The following is a 17,314-nucleotide window of genomic DNA, read 5'->3' as shown; positions in this document are numbered from 1 at the left end:
GCCCACAGCAGGTCTAGACCAAGCCTGGTATTTTACCACCTAAAGGGGAGAGAGGGTGGATCCTGCTCCCTGTAAAAGGGAGGCTTCAGGCACAGGGCTGCCCCTTTTAAACCCTGCATTCCTAGTGGATGAGTCAGCGACCACACTGACCCCTTTTGCAACAGTTTTCATCCCCTCCCCCACCCCCAACCCATAAAGCACTGTTCCCTTCATTTGGCCAGCCAGCCAAATACTGCCCTCTCCCCCCCCCACCCCCACACACACTTGAATGTGAGGTGCAGTCATTGTAGTGTGCTAATGTTGTTGGTACTCATTTTTTGTCAGTTTTGTACCCCTTCCTGACAGTGGGAAAAAAAACAAAATTCCATTCTGGTTAAGTCTTCTGTTTTTAAAATATTTATTTTTATTTTTTTTAAATTGGCACAATACCTGAGAAATTTTTTTTAAATAACCACTATTTTTATGTGACAGTAAGAAAATAAATATGTTAACTGCTTTTCCACTCAGCCACAAACAGTTAAGTAACAAACTCTACTCCAAGGGGTGTGGACATGTCTCATGACATTTTTCAGAGTAACAGCCGTATTAGTCTGTATTCGCAAAAAGAAAAGGAGTACTTGTGGCACCTTAGAGACTAACCAATTTATCTGAGCATAAGCTTTCGTGAGTTACAGCTCACTTCATCGGATGCATACTGTGGAAACTGCAGAAGACATTATATACACAGAGACCATGAAACAGTACCTCCTCCCACCCCACTCTCCTGCTGGTAATAGCTTATCTAAAGTGATGACTCTCCTTACAATGTGCATGATAATCAATGTGGGCCATTTCCAGCACAAATCCAGGTTTTCTCACCCCCCACCCCACAAACTCACTCTCCAGCAGGATTTGTGCTGGAAATGGCCCAACTTGATTATCATACACATTGTAGGGAGAGTGGTCACTTTGGATGGGCTATTACCAGCAGGAGAGTGAGTCTGTGTGTGTATGGGGGTGGGGGGGTGAGAAAACCTGGATTTGTGCTGGAAATGGCCCACCTTGATTATCATGCACATTGGATGGAGAGTGGTCGCTTTGGATAAGCTATTACTAGCAAGAGAGTGAGTTTGTGTGTGTGTGTTTTTTGGAGGGGTGTGAGAAAACCTGGATTTGTGCTGGAAATGGCCCACCTTGATTTTCATACACATTGTAAGGAGAGTGGTCACTTTGGATAAGATATTACCAGTAGGAGAGTGAGTTTGTGTGTGTGGTTTTTGGAAAAGGGGGAGGGGAGGGGGTGAGAAAACCTGGATTTGTGCTGGAAATGGCTCAACTTGATTATCATACACATTGTAAGGAGAGTGATCACTTTAGATAAGCTATTACCAGCAGGAGAGTGGGGTGGGAGGAGGTATTGTTTCATGGTCTCTGTGTATATAATGTCTTCTGCAGTTTCCACAGTATGCATCCGATGAAGTGAGCTGTAGCTCACGAAAGCTTATGCTCAAATAAATTGGTTAGTCTCTAAGGTGCCACAAGTACTCCTTTTCTTCTCATGACATTGTTGATGATGTTGGTACATTGTATAAATGGAAGATGTAAACTGAGCTAGTTCGGCTTCTCTGGGCTTCTGTTCCATTGGACATGTAGGAAAATGAACTAAAAAGAAAGGAAGCAAACAGAATTAAGTTTAAAAAGTTGAATTTATTTGTTTAGCATGGGAGACCCATCTAGTGGTCAAAGTGCAGGACTGGAAGTCAGGAATTCTGGATTCTATTCCCAGCTTTGCCATTGCCTTTCTCTGTGACAGCAGGAGTGCATGGCAGGCCAGTAGTATGGTGAGTTGTAAGGGAGATGCTGAGGAAGTGGGGCTTATTGAAGGCTCCTGAAGTACAAGAACTGGCTGATAGTTTATTTCCACCCTGGTAAACATTTCAAGGCTCATGTGTGAGGATCTGAGGATTGATGAGTCAGAGAAAATGTTTCACAAATTGTCTGTCAGATGACCTTTTTGTGGGTACATCTGTTCTCTGTTCTTTTATGAATCATCATTGGTTCATCAGAGCAGAGATAATTGGTACTCCACTTCTCATACTTCATCTGCCCACACCACTCTTTTTTCACACCACTTTTCACACCACTCTTCTCCCCTTCTTTCAACATCTCTGCTCTTTTCCTTTTGTCCCACATATGTTCTGTAGACTCCCAGTTCCTGCCTCAGCTTCCCTCAGCATTGTCATCTCTGAACCCACATTCCTTCAGCCCTCATCCTCATAAAGCAGGGGTTGTAGGCTGGTTCTGAGGGTCAAGTGCGGATCTGGAATGAGAGGGAACAGGGCTCTGTGGATGGTGGGATGGCTGAGATGAGGGATCCAGAGATCTTTGTGGAGACTGCAGCTGGACAATTCTGAGCCTGTGCATGGCACTAGGAGAGCCCTTGATGTATACCAGACCTGGGCTGTCCTAATTCTAGCCTCTCCAGTGGTGTTAGAACTTCCTGGCTTATGCCTCCACAACCCCAAACTACTGCAGAACTCCATTCCATCCAGGTCCAATCCTGCAATACAGTCCACTTCCCCTGATTGGGGGAAGTGGGAATCCATGCAGGGGGCTTAGAGTCCATCAGTTATTTGAGGGACAAGGAGAGGGGAAATGCATTATAGGGAGTTAGGTACACAGTGTAAGATCAGAGGAGCCCCCCCCCCCCCAACACTCCACAAAACAGGCCCCTGTCACATGCTTTCTGCAGCAGCTGAGATTAGATGCTGAATTCCAGCACATTCTGTTGTTTCTCTCTTCAAAGAACAGACACTGTCTAACTCCTGTGGAAGTGTTACTGCCCTCAAAAAATAAAGCACTCAGGCCCAGATCCCCAAAGGTACTTAGGCTCCTAATTTCCAGTGAAATCAATGGAAGTTAGGAGCCTAAATACCTTTGAGGATCTGGGCCTCAGATCACAAGAGACTCCATGTTTCATTTTCTCCAACATACCTGTGTGATCCACTGTAAAAGCACCAGAACCTCCCATTGCAGTGCAGTTTCCAATACAGCCTTAACTGTTGGCCCAGCTCCATGACAATAATACATTAACAAAAAATAGGAAATTCCCTGACACTCAGCTTAAACTTCTAGTTTGCAAGTAACCTAATAATTGAAAACTACATGCCAAGAATATTAAACATTCTCTCAAACATCTAAATGTGTGAAAATTCATGTTAGATATTCCTGAAGTCTTCTTAATTCAATCCTCCAAGCTACAGATATCATTCTATGGATTGAGTTATACTAAGTCATTTAAAAGAAACAAACAAAAAACCCTTTCACTTTTAGCTAGGCATGGGTCAGAGGAGGTCCACACCTTTTCAAAATTTTAGGGGGCATGAGCCCAGTATGTTGGTTCAGCTACAATTAAAAGTGATGGACTGAAGGGAGAACTTTGGATATGAATATGAATTTGGATGAAAAATCCGCCTTCTCACACACATTCAGGATGAGGGGGTCCAGTCCAGAAGTTTGGTTCCACCTCATTTCTCCTTTTGACACATAAGTCACCTATTCCAATTATATCTATATGCCTTACTGAAGACCATATAAACCAATACACTTTATAGTCTATTCCACACATACCTATGAAGAATATTAAGAGGAATGTTACAGTAAAAACTAAGTATTTACAATTATGGAAATAAAATGTCAAAGGGAGGGAAATATGTATTCAAGTACATCAAGCTGTTCATTTGTACATTTATTTAAGAGCTTGAGTATAAAATATGATTTTGCATATTCAAGAGCTCCACAGGAAACTTTGCCTCCTTCACTGTCTTGGTCTGTCAGGCACACACAACAACAGTAGATACTGATACTCTTATATGCCAGCATCTAAGCTTGTAGAGGGAAAGAACATATTATCTTACAATGTATTTATCAAATAGTATGTTAACTTGTAATTAAAGACATTGGACCTGATTTCTCACTCTGTTACTATGGTTTAAAGTCCCTTTGGATACACATTTAAACTTTAACTTAAATAGATTTTGTTCTCTGATATATAATATGTTTATAGTTAAGTATTCAAACTGTTCATAGCAACCTGTTTGAATAGTGATACACTCATGAATTTGTTGCTTTCTATTTGTGTTAATTTCCTAAGATTACATAGAATTTAAGTTTCAAGTATTTGTAATCAAAAATAGAAGATGATTATGGGTAGACTAATCATGCAGCAACCTGGAAATTACTACGGAAGGGAAAAACCTTAAAGGAAGAAATTCATGGCTTTGGAACTTTAGCTTGGCTTGGGTAATGGCGAACACTAAAAAGAAGTCCATTTGTAAAAAGGATACTTCCTTGAATAGAAATTGATGTGGGTTATACACATTTGGGAGGGGGAATATGTGTAAACAGTCCGATATTTAGCTTAAAAATATCTCTGCTAATGTTACATATGTGCATGAGAAAAATATAAGGATTTAGTAATGTTAGCCTTCTGAGGAAAATAACTTTTATTCTATTTCTAGTGTGCTTGCTTAAAACATTTTTGTTAACCAGTGCTCACCATTGCTAAAAGGCATCAGAGATTTTCCTGTGGTTGCATACACATGATCTTCTGAGTAACATAATGTGAAGATATTCAAATACAGGAGTAGACAAAAGAAAAAAAGTTATACATTCAAAAGGCAGAGAACTTTACAATGCTTCAAGTAAGTAAAAGCAGATGTTGAAAAGTTTAGAAAATCAAGACATTATTTTCCTGTTTCCATTGAATTTTCCTAAACACATTATAAATAAGCTTTGAAGTAATACAAAATACCCTGTTTGTTTTATTGATAGCATCTTTTTGTAAAAAACTTTATCAATGCTTGTTTAAGTTATAGACTAAATGATATCTGTGTGGTTAAACAACCAGCCGTATCTCTTTGCAAACACAATGCTGAAAGACACGCAGTGTCTGAATCCTTCAAAAGTCTATCTGATTAGATCTTTTGAGATTAATTTTAAACAGCTTAAATATTTTGTATGTTTTCAGAATGTAAAAATTAAACCTAATTGTTTTTATATTACCTCAAAATAATGTGATTTTGCATTGCTCCAGAAAAGTCATTTTAAACCTGTAAATAATTATTCTAAAATGTTGGTTTTATAAAGGCTTTTATAGTAGAGATTTTTTTTTTACAGCCTTGATAATCTTTTCTAGTGTTATACTTTACTTTCAACAAACCTTTTAAGTCCTTAATAAATATATAAACTGATGATGATCTATATGTGAGAGGTTCTAAAATGCATCCATGAAAAGGGGTTATGTGAATTAAACACTTATGAAGTGATAGTCCAAAAACTGATATTCTGTCTCCCCAGAGCAAGCATAACAAAGGCAATCACGGCATTGGCACTTAGCACTGTTTACGTGATTCCATAAAGAAGGGGCCAACTGAATAATTAATTTGCCAAATGGCAAGAATTATACCTGTTTGGTCAGACAAGTGTTTCCAGATAGCAGACAGATATTTGGGAGCATGTTCATTCAACTAGCAATAAGGGTTCAAGGGAAACTTTCACGTCTTACATTCAAGTATATTTTATCTAGTCAGTAGCTAGATGTAGAATGTGTCATCATGTAGAACAGCCATTTTCCAGTCATTTCTCACTCATTTTGGATGCTGGCGTGTCTGGAAGATGGAAGCAGAGAGGAAAAAAGCCTCACTTTCTCTCAAACTTCCACATGCCCCTTTGTTTTATAATATTCCTCCTCCCACACAATCCTCTCGGGTTTGTTTGTTTTTATAGCATAAGATGAGGATTTGAGGGAAGAGGGCACTTTCTCAGTCTCTGCTGCTGGCTGTAGTGCTAGTGCACCGGTGAGCAGTATTAGCACTAAGTAGACCGATATGAAAACTTCAGAGAGCACTACACCTACATGCCAGGAATCTCTGCATCTTGCTCTCCGGGTTTTGGTGGTTGCTCTTGTGAGAGTTGGGTGAAGTTCAGCTGCTCTATTAGTCTGCTTGGCTTAGTTTACAAGTTATTGTTTTAGACCCTGAGGTTGCAGAAAGGGACTCTTTTATTCGGTTTCGTCCAGAGGGTCATATGTCTTTAATTTTAAGACAAAATTCTTCTGCCTTTTAATCTGCTGACCTGTAATTGGGCCTCTAATTTTGCATGGGCAATTTTTGCATGCACAGTTGGTGTATTTGCACACTTAATTACTATAAGTGCAAAAGTCAAATTTGCATTCACACATAGGTGCACATACATGTTTATGATGCACAGAATCCACAGTTTGAAAATTTGGTTCCATATAGAGTAACTTGTACAATTTCAATTTTCCTATACTCTTTATCTTGTAATTCCTATTTCTTATGTATGAAAATAAAGAATTGAGGCCTACAAAAGTTAATAAAATATTTCAATAAATAAAAATCTGTCATAACAGGGCCCCCCAGCAGAATGACACGTGGCAGACACATTGTAGCACTAGGCTTTAGGATTTGAGACTACTTAGTTCCCTGAGAGCCAGTGTAGTTGTGCATTGTACTTGCCATTACTGATGGAGCTTTGATATATATCTTTGGGATGGATGTTGCATCATGCCTGGTCACATAACTGACAGTGTAATGCTTGGATCATTAAAAGAAAAAACTAAAATCCTCGTCTGCTTTTTTGCTGCTGCTGCTCATCTTACTGTCCTTTTAAATCTGCCTGTTTCTCTTCTCTCTCACTGCTACCATGACTATCTAATGAAAGATACAGAAAACTATAATATATATTAGAAATCTCAGTTTGTCTCTTCCCTCAGGATGACGCTTGTGATGTACCTGTTGACTTCATTGCTCTACCCAGCATTGTTCACGTTTTACCCCATTATTTCAATTCTATATTTTTCTGAAGTTAGATATTCTCAAATATACAAATAAATAGTCTCTCTAAATAAAAATATGACGTGAACCCAATTAGTTATCCCTTCCCAAATATCTATATCCATTCAGTCCTGTGCCTCTTTAATGAAAGTGCCTTCATGGCCTACCAGTTCATGCAGTCATGTATTTTAGTTATATGATAAACTGTTTGGGGCCATCTTTTAATTCTGTGAGTACAGTGCCTAGCATCATGGGGCTCTGATCTCTGATTGTGACCTTAATAAATACATGACATGGACATCAGTTGGCTAGGACTTGCATAGAGACCCCCAATTTGTATTATATAGGCCATGTCTGAGCCATCCACAGGTAATGAAGTTTGGGCCAGTGTGTTTGGGTTCGTCTGAGAAATAAAATTTTGTCTCTAAGACACAATTGTTTAAAAAAAAATGGAAATAATTTTTTGAAATTTTTAATGTAAACCAGATCATTTGCAAATGTTCTTGAGAAACCTCCTTCATCTCTTAATTTTTTAAAACTGGAAATGTGATAGAATCAATTGTATAGTATTTTAATGAATAAAAGTTATTTGCATTCTTTGTCTCTCCCAATGTGAATTAGTTGCTTCCATAATTTATTCCTGTTTAAAAAAAAAAAAAAAAAGAAGCAGCAGCCAGAGACTCATTTAGATTTTAAAAAAGTAATAGTAATACAATATATATGGGACTTCTTTTCTCACCTTTTATCTTCACAAATGAAGTTATAATTTCCATTCTCACATGCAATTTTACAAGATGCGTCAGAGTATAAATCTACAGAAAAACATTTTTAACTGCAATACGAAAATAATGAAATGTACTCTGTTTTTGGAGCATCATTAATTTCTACAAAATGAATACATAAAAAGCTTTGTCTGAATACTGTTGTTACTGTACTTCAATTAGTTCTGGTATCATAGAGGAACAACATATCTTTCTCCTTTTCCTCATAACTTTCATCATGATTGTATAGTCAAATTTCCTTTTTATGTATGTGATATAGGCAGTAACTTTCTTAATGTTTATGCAGACGTTAAAATTAGCAAAAATATCTTATACTTTTTTAACTTGTATCAGTCACAGGGTGAGTGTTTCTTGTTGTCAGAATATTCTAAGTTTCTTTTCACAGTTCACCACGTAATTCACTGATACAATGGTATAAAACAAGGCAATGCATCAGCCTTTTCTGCAACAGAGCCAAGTTACAGCTGACCGTTTTCCCATGGAAGCATTTGCCAGTCTAATATAATGCTTTTGTTTGTGACGATATTTCCAGAGTCTGCGTTAGGGAAGGGCATTTCAAAGAAGCTGAAATGCTGCCACTGGAGAGCTTCCCCAAAGGAAAACTGAATCATGATTTCTGAAATGCAGAGGACTTTCTGCTAGAAGTATAATGTATGTTTACCTTCTGTGATGTGTTTTTCATTACCAAAAATGTAAGCCTCATCAAATGATAGAGCAAATTCATTAAGAACATATAGTAACTATCTCTGCTCTTGTTCTTTTTCTTCCACTTTTCTGTCACTATTAACAGTGAAACGATTAATTATTGCTGCTAGTTTAAAATGTCACTTCTTAATTCCTAGCTTTCTTTTCTTCTCCTCATTTAATATTTTCCTTCCTTACTCATACTCTCATGGTGTATTTTTGTTTGCCAGATATAGTAATGTAACACCGGGCAATGTCCTGCCATAATTTCACAAATAGAACTCTCATTTGTCAGTGGGAGGCTTCCATTAAAAAAAAAAAAAAGTGATGACAAGATGCACTTATGGCCCGCAATTCTCAAAGACTACTATAGTAACTTATTTTGGGGAGAGTGAAACAGTGCCTAGCAAAGAGGTGAGTGTGTATATAAGTGGGAAGGGACTACTGAAAAGAGTAAAGACAAGGTTATTTGATTTGGAGACAGGTGGACTTTAAAGAATGGAAATTGCACATTATGATGAAAATAAACTGCCAAGTGAAAGTACAGTTTATTTTCCTCAATGTGCAATTTCCATTCTAAAGTGTTCATGCCCTTTATTTGATATATTTAGATTTATGCAAATGCTAAAAATAGGGCTCCCATATACATGGTCTAAGCACCCTTAACATCACTTAAAAATACATCACAAATAATACCCTAAGTGTAGCAGTATGATTTAAAATAAACAGCTGCCAATAAGCCAGGCAATTTAAAAACTCATTTTCCTCTTCCTCTCCAGCAATACCCCACCCTTACAATTCCCCTAGGGAAAAAAAGATGAGCTTTGCAATGTGCCATGAAGGTCATCACATTTGAGCTATTTCAGACCAAAACAGGGAGTGAGTTTCAAAAGGTCCACAAGGCTCTTTCCAAGAACACCCTGCCAGTAGCTCCTTCCTGTTTATACCAATTGAGCTTCAGCTTGAGTGGCTCTTCTGATCTCAACTGTAGCATTATGGCATACAGAGAGAGGCATTCTCTCTTTAGCCTCTTTCTACACTTAAGGTCAAACTGTGCTGGGACATTCCTGAAATTAAGGTGCTAACATGGTTGTCCTGGCCGATCTAGAGAAACCTACTGTAGGGTGACCAGATAGCAAGGGTGAAAAAATCAGGACAGGGGGTGGGGGGTAATAGGCACCTATATAAGAAAAAGCCCCAAATATCAGGACTGTCCCTATAAAATTGGGACATCTGGTCACCCTAACCTACTGGGACCAGCTACGTTAACAAAGCTGTTCTAGTATGATGATGATGTCTTACCAAACCGTATTGTATGTGTAGGTGGAATAAACCTTGTTATAATCATGTTACTGCACAGTCAGGATCTTTATACTGATTTGTAAAATAGTTTACAACCAGTGACATGCTGGACAGGGGCTTTTACAGGCTCCTGGGATTTCCTTGTTAAATTTCAACACCAAATTCAGTTCATATTCTTCACAAAGGGAAAATTATGCGAGTAGTGTGGTGTTCTGTTTTGGTTGGTATCATAAAAGTTATACGTACACCGTTCTGTGTGTTTACATTAGAGAAAGCAAGGTTAAAGGCGTGCATCTTGCATTTGGAATAGGAGATGATAGTGTCTGGTGGTTCTCAGTTCCTGTCAGAGTTCATTCCATACTTGTATACCTGCCCCCAAAAAGGCTTTTTCTGCCTTTTTTCTCCACCTTCTCCACCTCCACCGGCTTTTTCTCCAGATGTGACAGTTCCAGTGTTCCTGAAGAGATGAATTATTGACTAGAGCTCTTGTCCCAAAACTTTAGGCAACCTTTTAGGTATCCTGGGCCCAGGCCATTGCAGCACCTTGAAGATAAGAACCAAGACCTTGAATATGGCTCTATATTCTGTGGGAAGCCAGAGTAGAGAGCAGAGGACAGATTTGATGTGTTTGTGATAGCCTATTTGCTGAGGAGATGTGCTATGGCTTTTTGTAGTAGGGCTAAGGGCTGGTGGCTTCACGCTCAGGTATAGTGCCTTCTTGTAGTCCCACTCTGTGTGTGTGTGTGTGAGAGAGAGAGGTGTATAATTGAGGCCAGGTCAGATCATTATCCATAAGCGTGGGAAGGCATTTCCTAGCCAACTTGAAATGGTAAAAAGCTTTATTTGAGGACACTGCTTTGTGAGAGCTTAGTGTCAGGGAGGAATCCAGGAGTTCTCATAAACTATGGACTGAACTGATCAATAGTGGGTGAATAATGACTTATCCCAGGTCTTGAAAGTAATGTTGTTGCTTTTGGAATGGCCCAGGTGGCATCAGATGCTAGAATTTTCAAAAATGCTTCTGGGAAGCTGTAAAGGACTTCACCATCCCAGAACACTTCCTCATGGCATTGTTGTCACCCACCATCCCAGAGCACCATCTTCTGGCATTGCTGTCTATCTCATGTAGTGGGTACATAACCCTTTGACCAGGTCCCTCTAGAGTCCTGCCCCTTTTGGGGCATTACTGTCCTACATAATGTCCTTCACCAGTTTTTAAAACATAAGTAGCAAACCATAAAGACTTCTGCCCCATTGTGGGTCTTCAGTTCCAGTATCTTCACCAACTGACATCAAAATGATAACACCACCTCACTTCTACCCCTGTTGCTTTGGGATTTTAGTCTCTATTCTGATTCCCCTTTGTCCTCTGTCCTATTGTCAGGACACTGACCTGCAGGGCCATTTCCCTTGGGTCCCTCCCCACTTTCTAGGGGTGCACCACAGAAACTAATCCTGGTTCCTATAGCTTATTCCTCTCTTCCCTCCCCACCAATATCTCAGTCCTTCTTCAGTCTCTTCACCCAGGAGAGGACTTCCACCCTGCCTCTTCCTCAGGCCTTCCCACCCTGGGTATCCTCTTAATGTTGCTCTAAATGCCTTCCTTTATGGTAACTACCCAGCTCGTTCCCATCTAGGTGTGTTCCTAAATTGAGCCTGACACAGCCTCCCGGTAGAACAAGGTGAGCTAATTGGGCTCTCAGGCTCCTGTTAACCCATCATTGGTCTGTGTTGGGTTTATACACCCTATCACAGGAGAATACCCCTAAATGCTGCCAACAAGGGTCTCATCACTGAGGACTTTGGGACTGCATACTATCAGTATACTTTTCAGGCAGTATAAATAGTTTCCAAAAAAAGTATACTTCACCTAAGTTTGTTTGCCAGCTTCCATGGTTGGGAAAGAGTGTTTTTATTATTTAAATGGAAAAACAAATGAGTAGAGTCCCCTGTCCCTTATCTTCCCTCTCTTCAAGGATACGCAATCTAGGATACAGACTTATCATAACCTAAGAAGGAATTTTCCTTGTTTAAAATTCTGATACCACATCACTGGTTTACTGTGTAATTCATCCTTGAGCATGCTGGGCACAGAAATTGTTAGCTCTTTGCTGGAAAGAATTGTATATATGCCACATATGGGGTGGTGATACCAGTGTGACAAATTGCAGAGTCATCTGATAAATTGTATTTACATCCACCTTTGACCGTCTCACCTGCTCTCTGCCCACTAATCCATTTCCACTGGGATTTATTCTAACATTCCAAACCTTGGAGCAGCTTCAAACATCTGCTATTTTTAAAGAAAGTCAACCTGTCAGAAAAAAATTTTCTTCTTGCATCCCAGCAAAGAATTACCCCAGCCTCAAAAATTATACTGTCCTAAGTTGGGCCCCACAATGGCAATAATCAACTTTACACCAGTGATAAGGTCTGATACCTTGCAATCCACTAGTTCTAGAAATGGGAATGTTATACATTTTGGAAAGAGATTTTCAGCTTTCCAATGAGATGCACAACACTTGCTTCTAGCTCTGGGAGTTCTTGAGATATTAGACTTTAAAATTATGACATTTATAGGTATAAAATAATCTATTTTAGGTCACTTAGAGAAATTTTCTCCCTCTTATGTGGCACTTATGATACTAAAGGAGCTGGAGTTTACAGGAGATGGGATTGTCTTGAGTGGGAGAAGAGTTAAGCCAACACTGAGCCCACTTGAAAATCCCACTCAGAGAATACACAATAATGTGGTATAGGTGTTTTATTGGCATGAAAGGGGGATGCATTAAACGTGAGTTGTGAAGCCATTAGTAAGTTATGCATATCATCTCAAACAAATTCCAATAAAACCTCGATATCATTCCACAACCCCATATGCGTACATGCACACGCAAACAATCTGTCTCCCCTACCTGCGTTGCCATTAATGTCAATGGGAGCAGCGTTAGGCGGACACAGAGCACTTTTGAAAATCTCACCTTCTAGTTATAGCCTGTAAGTCAGAAAGCACCTTAACTTGCAGTGCAAACTCCTATATTGTTGTAGACTGATTTCTGGATTCACTCTTGTTATTTCAATACATCAACAATTATTTGTTGTTATTAAATATTATCCAAATACTGTGATTTTTAGAAAAAAGTAATTAGTAAATCTCTGGATGACTAAAACTTAATTCATTTCCAGTAAGACAAATTTATTTATGGATGGTGCACTTAAGCCTCAGTTCAGTAAAGTGCTTAAACACATGCCTATATTTAAACTTGAAGTTAGGAATGTGCTTGAGTGCCTTGCTGAATCAAGATCCTACTTAGGATCATACTGGCTTTTGAGCAGGTTTTTCAACATAAGATACAGACCATCCAGAGATAATTGTCTTGCCTAGCCCCTGTTATGGCAAAAGGGGAGCATGAAACAAATGGCTGGGTGAAGCAAAAATGGATGTTTACAGCTACATTTGAAAACTGACTTTATGAACTGTTTGCTTATTGCTACTGAGGAAACCTGCTAAACACAGGACTTCTAATATGAAAACGTAAGAGCATCAGCAAATATGTGCAGTGCTTTGGGAAGGAATCCTGACATCTGCTGTATGAAGAGCTTGCCGAGGAATAGGCTGCAACAAGCTTTGCTTTACAATTACAATATTTTTGGCTCTAATATCTTATTTGACCATAAAAATTAATATGATATAATCAATATGGAAATATTAAATGACACTTTGCAAATATATAGTATGCTTTTAAATTGTATATACCTTAGACATACTTTAAACCTAAATTAGATTTGTTTATCTAGTAGGGAATGTACTTGAATTCTAAATAATTATTTTCTCAGGAAAATAACCAGCTCAGATCCTCATAGAGAAATTCTGAAAAGGAGTGACCATCTCCTGCTGTTCTGCATCACACTTTTAAGTAAGTCTTGTCCAATTGGTACATTCCTTTTAACTTTGTTAGCAATCCTGGGACATAAAGAGAAGTAAACAAAATTGAGCAATTTTAGCAGAGTTTTAGTGCCAAATGTTCACAATTAGAAGGAAAGGACATTTTCCACAGTGAAATGTAGTTTCTGTGAAAAATGACAGACTAATAGAAATGGAAACTGGAGTTCTCCATTTGTTGAGCTGATACAGTGTAGTGAAAAACAGTAGTTCTTCTCTGAGCGATGGTCCCTATGTGGATTCCAAACATCGGTGCACATGCGCATTATGCGCCAGAGCCGGAACTGTTCATAGTAGTGTCAGTTGACCCTCACGTGCGTCGGCCGCATGGTGCATCTGAGGCTTTAAGAGGCTGTGCGAGTCGACACTGCTCCAGTTCCCTCTTACCACTGCATGGCCATAGTCAGAGCCCCTGTTCCTCAGTGCTCTTAGTTCGCTAAGAAAAGTGCTTCTGTTCCTTGTTTATGGTTTTTTTTCTAGTTTTAGGTGTTTGTTGTCCATTTGTTCATTGTCAGTTAGTTAGTTTATACTATTGCAACACAGAAAGCTTGGAAAGGACACATGAGCCTCTTCAGAGAGAGACTAGCATCATTTGTGAATCTAGGTTTTCTCGAAAGTTACCAACCAATGGTGAAATTCTTGTTAGTGAAAAACTTTTGCTCCAAGTCTTCCCTATTATTTAAACCAGCCTTTCTCAACCTTTTTGATATCTGGGACCAGCTTGCTGTCATCCTAAGCTATGTCAGGGAGATCTCAGGGACTGGCACTGGTCCATGGAACGGTAGTTGAAAAACACAGATTTAAATGCTGTTTTAGTGTAATTGACAGTACTTAAGAGATGCACGGGTCCCTGCACAGGGATCTGAGTCAGTATGGGAAGGTCACTTTCACCCTCAAGATTTCACTGACCAGACATGACATTTAAAATCACTTGTGCAGTTAGTTCATAAACCTTAGCTTCAATGAGCATTGTCACAAGAGAATGTTTCAACCTGTTTGTCAGCACCATTTAATTTCTCCTCTATTTTGAGATTGGTTTGGGGCTGGGAGGAGAATGAGGGATGAGAGGAGGGAAATAACTTTTATACATCAAGGAAAATTGTAACATAAAATGACAAAATATTTCCATTTATTTAGATTGTACAGTACATTTTAATTTTTTTTCTGCACTCTTGCTTGCTTCAGTAAAGTGACTGTCCTCATGTTAAGTATCCTCACACCTTCTTGTCAACTGTCTAAATGGGACATCTTGATTATCACTACAAAAGGTTTTTTTTTCTCCTGCTGATAATAGCTCATGTTTAATTAATTAACCTTTTACTCCACCTTTTCATATTCTCTGTATGTATATATATATCTATATCTATATCTTCTTACTGTATGTTCCATTCTATGGATCTGATGAAGTGGGCTGTAGCCCACGAAAGCTTATGCTCAAATAAATTTGTTAGTCTCTAAGGTGCCACAAGTACTCCTGTTCTTTTCTCCATAGTGAGTTGCATTTCATATAGTTTTTTTTTTTTTTCAAGGGCAGGATTTTCTTAATACTGACAAAACCAGGGTGTAATTAACATGTATAGAAAATAATTTTCATAAACAAAGTGAAGCCGCCTTATTTTTTTTGCAGTATTTGTCAAGGTGTTTTGTGTTTCTTTGCAACTGTTCTCTAATCCTTGCTCTGCTCCTTTCATTAAGTAAGAAAACATCTGGGGAAGTGGTGAGAAAAAGGTATTCCGACTCTTAATGTAGCCTGCTTAGCTGTTTTCTACTTAATTATTAACTTTGGGAGGTTTATATATATTATACTGTTCCATTATATTGAAAATTGGCAGTTAATGACACTGTTACATTTGAATGTGTAAGTTTATTTTGTTCCCAAACACAAGAAATAGGTATTTTGAAACAGATTTTTGATAATATCAAGGGGTAATTTGAGTTGGTTTTCTTCTTTTTCTTTCAGTACAGCGTAATACTTCTGCTGTTCTTGGAAATCACGAGAGACATTTAGCTATTTACTTAATTGTGTTTTTAATCTGTCATGTGGCACCAGAAACAAGAAAACTTCACATTCTGCACTTTGCTAGTCAGCTTTAAAAACACATCAACAAGTACAGAGTATCAAATTCACATGTCTGTTTTTCCATGGCAAATAAGGGTTACTCAGAGTGTATTTTGAAAGGGAAAACAGGGAGGAAGAACTGTTTTGAAAAGCAGTTACTTTAGCATTTAAGTTGCTGTGAATATTTTTTTAATCACACCTTCTCTTGTTGATGTGGGCTACAGGAATGAAAAGTTACTTAGTGAAGGCTTCCTGTCCTACTTTAAAACCTACAGCTAAAGTGAATTTAATTTAACTTTACTATAGGCTATTGACCAGCTCATTCATCTGGAGTTGCCTTTGTCCCCTATCCTGTTGTTTAATATAGTGTATTATGTAGGGTATGATAATTATTCTGTGTCTGAGGGACATGTAAAATGTTGTTCTCTAAATCTGATTTCAAGGTCATTTTGCAGACCAAGTGCTGAAAAAGCAAGACTAACCCTGTTCCCACATATAGTCATCTAGTCTGCAACTACATGTCTTTTTTTTCTGTTTGTGAATCACTTGCAAGACATAACTTCAGGTTTCAGAGTAGCAGCCGTGTTAGTCTGTATTCGCAAAAAGAAAAGGAGTACTTGTGGCACCTTAGAGACTATCCAATTTATTTGAGCATAAGCTGTAGCTCACGAAAGCTTATGCTCAAATAAATTGGTTAGTCTCTAAGGTGCCACAAGTGCTCCTTTTCTTTTTGTGAAGACATAACTTGTTTCACTGGAAAAACGGGGGGAAATTGAGAAAGGACAGGAAAGAAAAACAGAATAAGGAGTAGACAACAAATGGAGAAAAGGAAACTGAGTGGAACAAATAAAAAATAAACAAAATAAAAACAGACAGGGGACTGAGAATTATTTTATATACTTAGCTTAGGGCCTGATCAAACTTCCACTGAAATCAATGTGAATCTTTTCATTTACTTTTGCTGGAGTTGGATCCCGCTCTTGCTGCCTAAATTGTATTTACCTTTAAACAGCTCAAATCTCTATCTATTGAAGGAGGGTGAAGTGGACGGTAATGGCAGAATGTATTTACTGATGGAAGTTGGATCAAATTGTGCGGATATGTCAATTCAGAAATCTTACTTTAAACAAACATCCTTGCTGGTAATCTGTTAACTAATTACAATTTAAAAAAATTAAAATCCAATTTAGTTTTTCGCTGTTTATATTGCTTGGTCATTTTTTGACATTTCTCCCAACTTCAGCAGGGAGTACCAATGAATCTGGTTTCACTGTTCTTTATAATCTGTTTCACTTTCAGGTTCCCAATACTGGAATGCTGGGGTTAGAAACCCTGCAGGAGGTACATTTTATGTAAACTGCTTTTTCCAGCGCATTTTGAAAGAAAGTATAGTATGTTGCTCTTTGGTTTTGGAAGAGCTTGTTTTTAAAAGATCTAAATTTAGGGCCACTTTTGAGGAGTTCCCCTTTAATGATTTGGCATGTTAATAGGATAGACATTTTAAAATATTTATGCCACAATAAGAAATCTCTCCTCCCCACCCCCCTCCGAATTTTATGTCATGCTCAGGTACAAAGCATATGCTCTAATATTCAAAAAAAATTTCAGCCAGAAGTTGTTTCTTGAATGTTGCATAGTGTGGCCCTGGCAGAAGAGAATTGAGAGATGTCTTGCAATGATATCTGGCATTTCCTGTTGGTTGAAATGT

The 17,314-nt window shown here is 38.4% G+C and overlaps 1 protein-coding gene across 17 annotated transcripts in view; it reads left to right on the top strand.

Moving 5' to 3' along the window:
- SLC25A21 (solute carrier family 25 member 21) overlaps positions 1 to 17,314 on the top strand; it is a 373,699-nt gene that overhangs the window by 71,056 nt on the left and 285,329 nt on the right. For 5 of the 17 annotated variants that reach the window (XM_037900636.2, XM_037900640.2, XM_037900639.2 and 2 more), the window contains one exon: positions 16,906 to 16,947. The exons of 9 other annotated variants lie outside the window; for them this stretch is intronic. In XM_037900636.2, coding sequence (XP_037756564.1) covers positions 16,906 to 16,947 — 42 coding nt within the window. Of the gene's footprint in view, positions 1 to 8,252; positions 8,270 to 13,441; positions 13,522 to 16,905; positions 16,948 to 17,314 lie in introns of those variants that run through there. 3 more of the 17 variants (XM_037900644.2, XM_037900646.2, XM_037900651.2) reach the window with 3 other exon arrangements.

The sequence above is a fragment of the Chelonia mydas genome, chromosome 6 (assembly GCF_015237465.2).
Source record: "Chelonia mydas isolate rCheMyd1 chromosome 6, rCheMyd1.pri.v2, whole genome shotgun sequence".
Taxonomy (NCBI): Eukaryota; Metazoa; Chordata; order Testudines; family Cheloniidae; genus Chelonia; species Chelonia mydas.
This window is presented reverse-complemented; position numbering and strand designations above follow the sequence as displayed.